This window comes from Dendropsophus ebraccatus, chromosome 2, assembly GCF_027789765.1.
Source record: "Dendropsophus ebraccatus isolate aDenEbr1 chromosome 2, aDenEbr1.pat, whole genome shotgun sequence".
NCBI classification, from domain to species: Eukaryota; Metazoa; Chordata; class Amphibia; order Anura; family Hylidae; genus Dendropsophus; species Dendropsophus ebraccatus.
The window spans coordinates 36,895,510-36,910,035 of NC_091455.1; the positions used below are offsets into that span (position 1 = coordinate 36,895,510).

Genomic DNA, 14,526 nt, shown 5'->3' on the forward strand with positions numbered 1-14,526 from the left:
AATTAGGGGATTTTTTTTATTAAATATTTCAAAAGAAATGAGTAAAGGCGTCTAGTTTAACAGCATGCCTTCTCGAGAACTGCTTTATCTGATCCAGTTATGTCAGGCTAAGTCACTCATTCTGCCTCGCTTTGATGTTCCTTAGTTAAGAAACTGAACATCAAAATTATATGTTTTGCATTTTTTTTCTTTCCATTTGATCACTGCCATATGTTTAATGCATTATCACACCCAAAAACTGGTTGAGCTGCAATACCAGACATGGCCAAGGGTGGTGCTGTTTCTAGAAGGAAGACAACATTCTTAAAAGGGTTATCCAGGTAACAAAAACAATATTCTAAACAATCCCCCTTCCCGATATCACCCTATGTCTAATATATATGTATAGCCTATTTTGTTTTTTCTCATTCTTATCCGCTGTGGTTGTGTAAAATCCTCTACTCTGGGTCCACTCTGACCACGCTCAGCTCCCTCTTCCCCCCTCCCTTTGTAGACACAGGACATGTAACATCCTTTCAGGGGACTGGGTTAGCTGTCTATTGACTTGGTAACCCGACCCCCAGGAGACGTAATCTGCATCATCTCCATGCACCTGTGCTGCTTCCATCGACTTACATGTGTCGCTGAGCCTAGGTCTCCGTAATATGAAAAGTTATAGTTCCAGCTCTACTTGCTGTCAGTGAATGCAGGCATATGTACCTGTCTTTGTGTCACAGCTCTGTATATTGTAAATATTTTAGGTGTTCTTAGAGTCTGGATGGAACTAGAATGTTTTTATTCACAGTCAGCAAGCAGAGATCTAAACCTACACTACACTCCCCGTCCCCGGAAAACAGATGCCCGTTATGCAGCTCTGCTACACCGTGCGCGCGTCAGCTTTGCTACATTATCAGCTAGTATAGAATATATACTAAGGTGATGTAATGCAAAATCAGTGAAACAGTCCTGTGTTTACTGTGCAATAGTAGTGACAGCATTGGCAGGAAAGAAAGCTAAGGGGGCGAGTATGCAAATGGACCAATCATGGAGATGCATGATGGGAAATGTAGTTTCCTGGCCAGCGCCATCTTGGTTATAGATCGGCTTTCAGAAAAACTTGTAACTAAAGAATGGCAGCAGCTAGAAAGACAGGAGATGGCTCAAAATACTGAGGGGGCTTGGTGAGTAAGAGCAGATAGCATTTCATTTTTTTGCTCTTAGGTAGATAACCCCTTTAAACAACCCTTGTGCAACCACCAGATCTGTATGCAGAAATATATATATATATATATATATATATATATATATATATATATATATATATATATATGTTTCATATTTTTTTTCTTAATTTAACATCTCTCCTATCCAGATTGTGTAATGGTGTAGGTCTTGGCCTGTCGCTGTCCTGGTGATTCGTCTGATAGGATTTCACGGGCTAAGATTTATGTGTGCAGCTGTAAAAGCTCCTCTTTTTATTATATGTGCATGTTTTATAACTATCCTGTGTCCAGTTTGGCTTGGTGTTTTATATGATATAATCGCTTGATCATTCTTTTTATCACTCTTAGCTGGGGAGACTTTAAAAGATGTTTAATCTTTATTAGATAAAGTATCATTAAAATGTCACTATCCACTACTCCTACCAGTGTATGAATGTATTGTTTGTTTTACAGGTGGGACCTTGGCAGTGACGGGGACGTATCTCCTAGTGACCTTTTCTCCGAATGTATCGCAAGATATTACAGCTGTGAAAGTAGAACAATACATTGTAAGCTGGCAGTTCTTGGTGTATTTGGTAAGTGTTGGAGTTGGACACTTGTCAGCTGTACAGAACGTTATTTTATTTTGGTGTGCTAGATTCTGAAAATCTTCCATACTTGACAGACACAAGTTTTAAATTATTATAGAATCTCGTAATAAACATTAAAAGGGGTATGCTTACCAAAAATAATACTGCAGGCTTCAGAGCTGAAATCTCACAGCCGTTCGTTCTGACCTTAAAGGGGGTCAATCACCCAATTTTTTTTTCTTTCATATTAACTGGTGTCAGAAAAAGCCAGAGCTTTGTAATTTAGTTCTATAAAAAAATTCTCAAGTCTTCCAGTACTTATCAGAAGCTGTATGTCCTGCAGGAAGTGGTATATTTTCTCCAGTCTGACAAAGTGCTCCATGCTGTCACCTCTGTCCATGTCAGGAACTGTCCAGAGCAGTAGCAATTCCCCTTAGAAAACCTCTCCTGCAAAATATCTTGAAACTCTAATAAAAAATATTGAAAAAGAAAAACTCTCCTTTTTACCAGACTTGAAAGAATACCACTTCCTGCAGGGCATACAGCATTTGATAAGTACAGTAAGGCTTAAGATAAGATTTTTAATAAAAGTAAATTGCAAATCTCTGGCACCAGTTAATTTGAAAGAATTTTTTTTTTGTGAACTACCGCTTTAAAGGGGTTGTGCAGGATTGTAAAAACATGGCCGCCTTCTTTAAGAAACAACACGTAATTTTTTTTTACCTTAGTTTGTTTGTGATATTTCATCTAATTTCTATTAAAGTGAAAGGAGTTGTGATACCACCTACAACCTGCTGGTTTTAAAAGGAAGCAGTTATATCTATTCTGATCCCAGAGGGTCAGCCCTGGCTGCATTTACCATTCTGTATGCTTCAGAGCTGAAATCTCCTGCAGGCTAAGTGTTTGCATAGGCTTTAAACTGGTGGTTTGCATTCCTTGAGCTGTAGATGTTATGCCAGATGAATGAACTGTTTCACTGTATTAGGATGTACTGTACACTTTAGGGATGTGTGTGATGACAGACTCCCTGATCGATTCTTACAACAGCCAATGGAATTGTGAATTCTGCTCTGGACAATAAAAAAACCTGTAAATAGGATTAGTACATAATAAATAAAATAGTTTATTTATGAGCTTACTTAACATATTTTAGCTCATACCGTACGTTGATATAAATTGTACATACTCTTCTAAGACTGACATACCAGGGATATCTGCCATGAGGCGAGATGAGTAACTCACCGCAGGCTGCTGATTGCAAAGTACTTGAGGGTTGATGTGTTCCATAGAGTGGCAATAAATCATACTGCCCAGCATCTTCTGTTCTCCGTTCTGTACTGTTTGCTTTTTTGACCCCATGAGCTGCAAATGTTGGCTGGACAGAGATGGGAAATGCAAGTTAGGCTTGGTTCACACTACGTTTTTGCAATCCGTTTTTATCATCCGTTTTTTGTGCATCTGTTTCGATCCGTTTTTCCCTTGACTTCTATTATAAAAAAAAGGATCAGTTTTTTTGTAACATACACAAAAACTTAGTCGACCTCGTTTTTGTGTCTGTTTAAAAAAACGGATTTTATTTTTTATAATGGAAGTCCATGGAAAATGGATCAAAACAGATGCACACAAAGGCATCCGTTCTTTTCATGCTTTTTTTTTAAAAAATGGATTGAAAAAACGTAGTGTGAACCCAGTCTTAGTCTTAACTGCGAATGCAGGCATGATGGGAATTGTAGTTTTGCAACAGCTGGAGGGCCGAAGCTTTCTCATCCTTGCTCTATAACTTTCTGCAGTTTAATTTAGTTCTGGAGAAGACAGAGATCTTGTTCATCTTCCAGAGTACTATAATACCCAATTCTGCATTTCTGAGCAGGTGTCATTAGTATTGCTGGCACTGACAGCTGATTGACATCAATTAGTGGCTGCTCACCGGCGCTGCGCTAGTAATCCCTGACATCTCTCCCATTGATTTATCTTCATCTAAACACCGCAGTCACTTAGTTATCCTATCTATTCTGTACAAATGTCACTGTGCAAACACTGGCACCGGAAAAGAGACTGCATTACCGAGGTACACCCATGCCACTCAGCATGTCACACGCTCCCAATTAATGGACTAAATGGAGAAATTTGGAGGGTGCTGCAGCCCGACTCCCTTTTATAAATTTATTTTATTACAACAATTAATGTCATCCCTAATTGAATGATGTGGAGCATTCCATAACCATCTGTTCCCTATGTTTACAGTAGAAATAAACAGCGCAGTTTAATATAAAGCTGCCCGGAAGATTATTCTCAGCGGAGTATAAAAGCTGTGAAATATAGTAATGTTCCCTTCCCATGGTACACATTGATTTCTTATAATGTACCACAAGCTCTCCTGACATGTCTGCTGGAGTAAATACTTGTATCCCCCAAGAAAGAACTACTCTGAATTATATATCCATGGAACTCTATATTGTTTTGTCCCTCTATTCTTCTGCCTGTAAATGTATGAATAAATTAACTACTGGGTAATATAATACCGGATTAAAGGACTAAATAAGGTTCAGGAGGGAAGTGTTTTTTTAGTAAAAAACTGAGGACACAGTGAGAGGTTAGTTGGGGGAAAGATCAGAAGCAACGTGCGAAAAATTACTTTACTGAAAGAGTAGTAGATGCTTGGAACAAACTTCCAGCAGATGTGGTTGGTAAATCTACAGTAACTGAATGTAAACCTGGCTGGGATAAACATATATCTATTCTAAGATAATAAGAAGGAAAATACTAAAAGGGAAGACTAGACGGACCCAGTGGTCTTTTTCTGCCGACAATCTTCTATGTTTCTATGGGTGCTTTGATCGCCTTGTTAATAGAGTGTTATCCTACACCATCTGACACTGTCGGAGATGATTGGACAATATACCAGTGCAAAGGGACACTCCCTATTTACAAAGGTAAGGTTCCTGTTAGAAAAAGAGATTTTTAACGATAAACGATCGCAAACGACATTATTTATCCTTAAAGTGTCACTGTCATTATAACTTTCAAAATCTAAATCAACAGTAGATGTGATTATTTTTTTGTTGTTATCATTCTGTAAAACAAAGCTGTACTTACCAGATATCCAGGTCCAGTCTCATGAAGGCAGATTTTCTGACTTGTGCTGGTTGAAAAACACAAAACACAAGAATTCCAGCCAGTACAGAGAGTCACGGCTCAATGTGTCCATCAATCACATGACTGCCTTCTCTCTGTGAGCGCTCAGATGGCCTGGGATACACAGGACTTCTTGTTTTCTGACACTTTCTTGTTTAAAAAAAAAAAAAAAAAGTCAGAGTCAGAAAACAGGAAGTGCCATGTTTTCCATGATAACTTAAAAAAAAAAAAAAAAAAAAATTACTGGGGGAGAATTATTAAACATGGAGTAAAGTGAAACTGGCTCAGTTGCCCCTAGCAACCAATCAGATTCCACTTTTCATTCCTCACAGACTCTTTGGAAAATGAAAGGTGGAATCTGATTGGTTGCTAGGGGCAACTGAGCCAGTTTCACTTTACACCATGTTTGATAAATCTCCCCCAATGAATGTTTATTGCAAATTTGCTTATATCACATCTACTGTTGATTTAGAGTTTGAAAGTTATAATGACAGTGACACTTTAACCTGAAATCCTTCACCATATTACACAGAATGATGGTCTTTAGTTATGATCATTACTATGAGCGTTACTGTGATCATTTACTCCATCTTATCCCAGCAAATGAAGGAACGATGTGGAATTATGGTGCGTTTACACAGGCAGATTTATCTGACAGATTTTGGAAGCCAAAACCAGGAATGGATTTCAAAAGATGAGAAATCTCAGTCTTTCCTCTATGACCTGTTCCCTGTTTATGGTCTTTGCCTGGCTTTGGCTTCAGAAATCTGTCAGATAAATCTGCCTGTGTAAACACACCATTACACTGAACGATTAGTGAACCAATGCGGAATTGCAGTGAACGATTAACGATTTTGTTGTCAGCTCCAACGAACAATGAACGATTTCTTGTTGGTCGTTTGATCTGCATTTACACTAAACGATTATCCTTTAAATTTGAACTATATAACGCTAATTTTGACAACAATTGTCCCGTGTAATAGGGCCCTAAGGGTACCACCCAGTTGGTTATAGCTCAACAGGTAAAGAAGAACAGAAGGCCCGGTCGTCGCTTGATCCGTTAAGACCCAGGCATGGTTAAAAATCAACATGTGTCGTCAACACAAAGCTAAACATATGTTTGCAGTTCTGTTCCGCCCACTGAGAGGATTATACCATACCAAATTTTATTTTGGATTCTACCACACCATTAAAATTCATTAGATTATGACTTTGATTGTGTATCTATAAAGCAAGAACGTTGTGACCTTTGCGGCATGGAAAGTTAACGGAATGGATTCCAGCCACTTTGACACATGGCAGGCTGCTAAGAAATGAGCGGAGCCGTCTTGAAGCAATGATGGGCAGGATTTCTTTATTAGTCCTTTATGCTTACGTTGGTCTTTTTTGTAAAAACTACAAATCTGTTTACGATTCTGCACGCTAGATTTTTAATGCTGTGAAAATTGTGCCTGGATGTGTACTTTCCAAGACACGAGATCTAGACATCCCCAACTGTTCACATTGTATGTCCATGAATTTTTCTTGAAAAGAGTCTTTGACAATTAAAGGGGTACTCTAGCGAAAATCTTTTTCTTTCAAATGAACTGGTGTCAGAAAATTATATAGATTTGTAATTTACTTTTATTTTAAAATCTCAAGTCTTCCAGTACTTATCAGTAAAGATGATCGAACAGGGCTGAGGTTCAGAGTCGTAAGAACCCGAACCATCGGCATTGGTTCGAGTTCCTACGAACCTGAACCTTGGCCCTGTTCGATCATCTCTACTTATCAGCTGCTCTATGTCCTGCAGGAAGTGGCGCTTTCTTTTCAGTGCTCTCTGCTGCCACCCCTGTCCAAGACAGAAGGTTTTCTATAGGGATTTGCCACTGCTTTGGACAGTTCCTGTCTCGGACAGAGATGGCAGCAGAGAGCACCCACCATTTTCTGAAGGACATACAGCAGCTGATAAGTATGGGAAGACCTGAGATTTTTAAATAGAAGTAAATTACAAATCTACAGTACAGTATATTTTTTAAAAAAAAAGTTTCGCTGGAGTACCCCTTTAACAGTGCGCTTTGCTACCTTGCTGCAAACAGCTAGTCCAAGCAGAAGGATAATACTCTTTTGTACAAGCCTGATCTATCAGAAAACTTTTTATCTAACATTTGTTCATACTACATGAAAACAGGTGAATTATGTTTTATCATGTTGAGGATTTTATATGTTTACCTTGGTTATTTGCTCTTTAGAATATTTACTAACAAAATAACAATAATTATTAAAATGTATCAGGAAACTCACAACCCTGATTAGAGTTGAGCGAACTTCGAGCATGCTTGGGTTCATCCAAGCATGCAAAAAGTTTACTCAACTCTAATCCTGACCTTTTCTCCATTTTACACCATGCCTCAAACTATTGTACTTGGCAAGTATTAGGTTAGTATTATGTATTCTTATTAGACAGCTCTATCATCTAATCAGAAAACCAGTAGAGCTGTCAATCATTTGTGAAAGGCGGGGCTGGGGGGGGTTGCTTCCATTACTGGGAGATCAGGGTAGGAGCCTACCTCTCTGCCTATTCAGCAGAAATCACATTAAAATGTCCCAATGAGTCAATAAACTACATGTACATGCATTGTATTCATGTAAGAATGTGCCAGGTGTTTCCATAGATGTATATGGAGGCTAGTTTGCCTGCATTATTTCTTCATTGGGTGTGCTTTATCTAGGTTTTCTGTAAATAAATGTATACATTTTCAAATTATTAAAGGGGTTGTTCAGCGAAAAACTTTTTCTTTCAAATCAACTGGTGTCAGAAAGTTATATAGATTTGTAATTTACTCCTATTTAGAAATCTCAAGTCTTCCCATACTTATCAGCTGCTGTATGTCCTGAAGGACATTTTGTTTTCTTTTCACTCTGACACAGTGCTCTCTGCTGCCACCCTTGTCCGAGACAGGTACTGTCCAAAGGAGGAAAGGTTTTCTATGGGAATTGCTGCTGCTCTGGACAGTTCCCGACATGGACAGAGGTGGCAGCACTGTCTCAGAGTGGAAAGAAAACAACACTTCCTGCAGGACAAACAGCAGCTGATAAGTATAGGAAGACTGAGATTGAGATTTTTAATTTAGAAGTCTATCTAACTTTCTGAAACCAGTTCATTTGAAAGAAAAATATTTTCGCTGGACAACCCCTTTAACAAAAGTAATTAGTAAAAATATAGAAAAATTAAATAATTATACATTTATATAGAGAGAAATGATAGGGGCTGTCATTTTAAGGCAATCCCTTTATAAAGTATTCAATGCAGTCTGATTAACCGATCACCAGGGGTCTGGCTCCAGAAAACCCTGCCAGTCAGCTGCTATGACCTGAAGATGCTGGCCAACTGGAAATATAGTAATAAATTTGGCTTGCCATGTAATGCATTGACGTATTGGGTCAGCCGCTTATTCTGCTCATACAGTAGGAGTGCTGAGCATGGATCCCGCTACGACATCCAAAAACCCTAACAGTTTGTTACGACATCCCCATTAGGTGTATGAAAATTAATGTTTGGAACATTTGAACTTGAACATATTATTAAAATCCACGAAGCGGCTAACCCCAGAAGCCTAGATCTCCCCAGGTCATGGCTGCATAAGACGGAACTGTTGTGTAATGATTGATGTTAATGGGATCAATGGGAGGCAGAGCCTACAGGACGGGCTGACAGCTATCTGGGGACATCATTAGCGAGGTGTTAGAATATCAGGGACAGCCTAAACATCACTTTGATCTAGCAAAAACAAATGAAGAAATTGGATTTGTACTCATCATGTGATACGCCAGGACTACGGCCGCCAGTGTCCGAGCTTCATTATTGGGAAAGGATCCAAGGAAAAAAGTATCTGGAAAAATATGGAAAATTGATTCTGAATAAATCATGGTTTTATTGTCTAAACTGAAAGAACACATTATTATCATTATTGTTTCTTACATCATGTTCGGTTTTTACGTTACAAGGGCTACATATGCAAAGGCTTAAAGGGGTAATCCGGCAATTTTTTTTATCTTTCAAATCAACTGGTGTCTGAAAGTTATATAGATTGGCAATTTACTTTTATTTAAAAATCTTTTAGTATTTATCAGCTGCTGCATGTCCAGCAGAAGTGGTGTATTCTTTCCACGCTGACACAGTGCTCTCTGCTGCCACCTCTGTCTGTGACAGTTCCTGCTTGCTATGGGAATTTGCTACTGCTTTGGACAGTTTTTGTCATGGACAGAGGTGGCAGCAGAGAGCACTGTGTCAAACTGGAAAGAATACACCACTTCCTGCAGGACATACAACAGCTGATAAGTACTGGGAGACTTCCAATTTTTAAATAGAAGTAAATTACAAATCAATATAATTTTCTGAACCAAGTTGATCTGAAAGAAAAAAAAAATTCTGGTGGACCCCTTTAATAAGTTCTACTGATTAAATGCTGTAGATACATAAGGAAATAGAAACTTGGTCCAAGTCTTTCTTTTGTACATACCTATTTGGAATCTATAATATGAACAGGTTTGATGCACTGGGTATTTGTCATAAAATGGTGACCTCAGCTGTATGTGGGTACTCTGATTGTGACCAAGAGTTCAAGGTGTCTGAGCATCTGCGGGATCTCACAACATCCAAGACTTATAGGGTTATGCCACCCACTCTCCTGAACACTCAGATCCTGACTGATAGAAACTTTGAACATGTGTAACATCTTAAAAGTATTTTTTTTTATGTGACAGGTACACATTCATTTTCAAATTCAATTCAAATCATTAATTTTCAATTTAAATTTTCTATTTTACCATTTATAATCTGAAATAATTTTTTAAAAACTTGCAGTTCTCATTCTGACCACTATACAAAATCTAAGCTGAGACTTCCTGTTCTGTACAGTCCCTTCCCAGCAGTGTCCTCCTTATCATCACAGGCAGGACTACAGTGAACCTCTGAATAACCTCTGCACAGTTCACAGAGCATGCCTCCAAACCTTTCCCATATATGTTAATGGGTCTTGAGCTCTATAGATCACGCTTGTTTTTTCAGCACATCTTACAGATGCTCATATAGGGGTTATCCAAAAACATGGCCACTTTCTTCCAGAGACAGCACCACACTTGTCTCCAGCTCAGGTGTGGTTTGCAATTAACTTCAATGGAGCTTAGTTACAAAACCCCACCTAAGCTGAAGACAAGTGTGGTGCTGTGTGTGGAAGAAAGTTGCCATGTTTTTGTAGCGCTGGATAACCCCTTTAAACACTCTTCCCATGTTCCTGTACCTTCAGCAATCAGACCCCCCAACTCCCATGATCATACACCTATCCTTATCTTGTAGATAGGGAATGTAATAATGGTCACTTAACCCTAGGCAAGTGACTTAAAGGTCAAGGCTCTCCTGAGCTACACTGTTTGCAGCTCCCACTAAAGTCAGTGGGAGTTACGCACATTGCGTACCTCACCAACTATAGCTGTATCCTGCTTCCAGACCAGCCGCAAACAGGCCAGAGAGGGCCGGGGAGACCTCAAGCTGAAGGTAAATGAGCATCTATAGGACATTTATGGTATAAGCCCCCCAGATGGGTATGTCCCTTTAAGAAATGGTTTTAGGTGTGACAGAAGATAATGCATTGGAGGGAATAATACCTAATTTGCCGCTACAATTAGAAATAACATTGTGTACTTAATATGTATGGTCTCTCTTCTAGATCCTTGAAATAATCACATTCTGTGTCCTGCTGTACTTGTACAAGAGGAGGGGAGTGAATCACATTGTGGTTTTGCTACTTCTGGTAGCTCTGCTGGGTGAGTTCTCATTGCTTTGCGATGATATAAAGGCCTGGGCATCATTTTCTTCTCTCATTTCATTAGACTTTGTGTAAATCAAACTCTTAGTGGACAACATCTGTTTTGATGGTTGTTTTGTGAGTCACATGAAAGACTCCCGACGTGTTTTGTGTTTATGCTGCATTATGTCCGTTGTTCCACACATCAGCTGCAATCATGTTCCAGACTGCTGACACTGGTATAAAGCTGCTAGGTCAGGAGACACATGTACCTTTCATATATCCAGCTGTGCTTCCAGGCTGTAGAATAATGCTTCTAAAGTGTCAAAGAGGCAGTCCTGAGCTGCTGAAGCGTCTCCTTGCTCCCCCTCCCATCCATATCTCTGCTTGATTACTAGTCCTAAGCAGGGGCAGGGATGGGAGGGGGAGCAAGAATATATACACAGGTATTTATACTACTATCATTGTGAGAAAGGATAGCCAAGAGTAAGAGTGCAAAAACAGCACTCGAAACATGTCGGCATTTTTGTGCTGGGGGCTTATGTCTTTATGTACCAAATGGTGATTTTTTGCGAATAAAAGGGAAGTTATTCAGAAATTACATCAAAGCCTGCTGGATCATTTGTTTTCTTCATTGATTTCTCAACACTCACCATTGGAGTGGACTATCACAGGGGAGCTGCTGTTGGAGCAAGAATATACCCATCTATGGCTGGGTTCACACTATGTATATTTGAGGCTGTATTTGTGAGGCTGTATAGCAACCAAAACCAGGAGTGGATTGAAAACACAGAAAGGCTCTGTTCACATAATGTTGTAATTGAGTGGATGGCCGTCATTTAATGGCAAATTTTTGCTGTTATTTTAAAACAACGGCTGTTATATTGAAATGATGGCAGTTATTTACCGTTATATGACGGCCATCCACTCAATTTCAACATTGTGTGAACAGAGCCTTTCTGTGTTTTCAATCCACTCCTGGTTTTGGTTGCTATGAGGACCTGACTTGAGGACCAAATACTGCCTGAAGTATACAGTGTGTGAACCTAGCCTATAAGGTGCGTTCACACCTACAGGATCCGCAGCAGATCTGCAGCAGATCCGTAACAGATTTGATGGTGTAGATTTGATGCTGTGCTCAATTATTTAAATGAAATCAGCTGCGGATCTGGTAAGTGTGAACGTACCCTAAAGATATATTTTAGCCGTTGCGTATAATAATCATGTTTCAGAAAGTGGAGGTATTGAAGCAAAGTATTATTTACATATAGAGGCTTAAAGGGGTTGTCCAGCGTGGGGGCTATTTTTTCATATGGCCAGGGAGGAGGTGGCTGAAAGAAAAGACGTCCACTCACCTCCCCGGTTCCAGCGGCGGGTCCCGCATCGAGTCGCTCCGGTGCCCGGTTCCCGGCCGCTTCCGGGTGTCTGACGTGGGCCCGAGACGTGATGTCTCAGGTCCGCTCAGCCACTCAGTGAAGGAGGCGGGATCCCTGATCATTCTGTGATATGGAGTCCGGTGGGCAGAGTCACTCAATGGACTGGACTCTTCAGCATGGGGACATCAGTTATACTGAATCTTTTCCCATAAAGATATATATATATATATATCTCAATCCGCTCAGCTCCTTCTGCTCTATAACATGATGCCGATAGCTTAGGGAGCATTTTCATGGTGACAGGTTCCCTTTAACCCAGCCCTATTCATTTGTATAAGGGCTACAGCTTGAAATACAGCCCAAGAGCAAGAGTGGTGCTACTTCAAGGCCAAAGCAGACATGTTTTTCCAGTTTTGTACAACAATTTTAAATGATTTGTGGTTAATTAACAAATTTTTAATTTGGAAAAACCACCCTAATAGCCTGAACAAAGAATGGTGACAAATAACATCCCTGACCTGGAGGACCTAGTATATTCATAGACACCGATTTCAGTGTAAATCGTGCAGTGCTTCATTATCCCTGTGGGGGCAGTGCAGAGACACTTGAACACTTGCTTTAAGATTCCTCCACAGATTACAGCTGACTACTGGGCGTCCAAACAGCAGGAAAGGGCCGATTATAGAGCAGGGCTAGAAACGCTCCTTTGTCCGAAAATGAACACATGTAACAGTGACAGCGAGCAGCTGAGGAGCGGAAAAACACCCAGTCCTTGGTGGATCGCATCTTTTGTGCGTGCTCTAAAATGTAAACAAGGGATGTGAAACCTATAGCAATAGATAGAAATGGCCACACAAATGATACAACGATCGTTTGTGCAGCCGGACGCTAAATTAGTTTTGTCATCTAAAGCCACTACAAACAATGCCCGATCTCGCTGATTGGCACTCCTTTGCAGACGCAGAAGGCCAAAGTTTAAAAGGACCCTTAGTATAGTATAGATAAGCAGCAGCTACAGTGAGGGAGTCAGGTCTGCACAAATTAGATTGGGTCATGAATTTACAAAATATTTAATTTGTAAGAGTTTATGATTTTTTTTTTCATCCCCAATTCTGCATTTTGATCCATTTTTTTGTAATAATGCAAGTCAATGGAAAAACGGATCAAAACAGATGCAACCAATTGCATCTGTTTTTCGCAAAACAAATGCGTGAACCCAGCCTAATACAGTTTAACGACAAATCTAGCTCTACTACATCTATATGCTGAAAATATACCACCAATATTATATGTACCCTTAATGTGTTCAGTATAAATTATGTAGGATTTCATTACTCTCCTTCTCTTTTCAGCTTCGGTAGCCGTGATTTCAGTAAAAGCTGTGGCCGGTATGATTGCAATGACCTTCAAGGGGGATATGCAGCTCACATATGCCATCTTCTACGTCATGGCGGTTGCAATGGCCGCATCATGTGTCTTTCAGGTCAAGTAAGTCATGACACTTTTAGCAAGCAATACAGCCTTTCCCCTGACAGCCTTCATTGTCTGTTTGACCAGACAGCTCCTTCTATAACAGAATCTTAATGACTGTGCCGTCTGTACTAGCACAGCGCAGCCATACGTGGGTGCCATCTGTGCTCACTGTTATCCTAGCATTGTATTGGGAAATAATAGATGCAATAGTTAAAGTCCGTAGAAGAATCCCTATAATTAATCTTTATTAGCGGACGTCACCGCGGTTTCATCCTCAATTATATATAGAGATGTCGGCGTCTGCTGTTTTTCTGTGAACGGATATTTCTGTAAAACCGTATATTTACAGGACAGCAAGTAAAATAAATCCGCCGTCATAAAAACAACTAATGAAGATTCGCTTCAAAGGGCTCAACATCTGTCTGCAATAAACATCTTCCATCAATTGTTCATACGTAAGATGGGAGCTCGGCCCAAGTAGAATATTTGTGGGGAACAAATAAAAAGGAATTGGCAACCGTGCATAGTAGAAGCTGGTATATACCATACTGAGGACATGGTCACCAATGTTACTGCATCAGTGTACAGTTTTATCTCCAGCCAAATTACTAACAGTCTGTGGTTTCTTAGATAGAGCTAAATATAGGGAAGTTGTACGGCTGATGACATTACCCAAATAATGTCCAGTCATTGTACACCATGGGTCTCCAAACTGCGGCCCTCCGCAATGAGTCATCTGAGAACAATCGCCCCAAGCAGTCATTGCTGAAAGAACACAAGCTGGTGGTGGCAGTGTTATGGTCTGGGGAATGTTTTCATGGCATTACCAACGATAATCAATACTAATGTCTTAAAATCAAAATATTTCCTTTTAGTTCATTCCCTTTTCACCCTATATTCCTTAAAGGAATTTTCCAGTTTAGAAAACCCACTTTTCTTCAATTTATTGGGAAATTCATAGTTCATAGCTGAGTTCTCTGTTCAG

The 14,526-nt window shown here is 39.8% G+C and overlaps 1 protein-coding gene across 3 annotated transcripts in view; it reads left to right on the top strand.

Moving 5' to 3' along the window:
* Window positions 1-14,526, top strand: part of NIPAL2 (NIPA like domain containing 2) — a 68,416-nt gene that overhangs the window by 37,891 nt on the left and 15,999 nt on the right. For all 3 annotated transcript variants that reach the window (XM_069957359.1, XM_069957358.1, XM_069957357.1), the window contains exons 5-7: window positions 1,656-1,777; window positions 10,615-10,711; window positions 13,421-13,556. In XM_069957359.1, coding sequence (XP_069813460.1) covers window positions 1,656-1,777; window positions 10,615-10,711; window positions 13,421-13,556 — 355 coding nt within the window. The remainder of the gene's footprint in view (window positions 1-1,655; window positions 1,778-10,614; window positions 10,712-13,420; window positions 13,557-14,526) is intronic.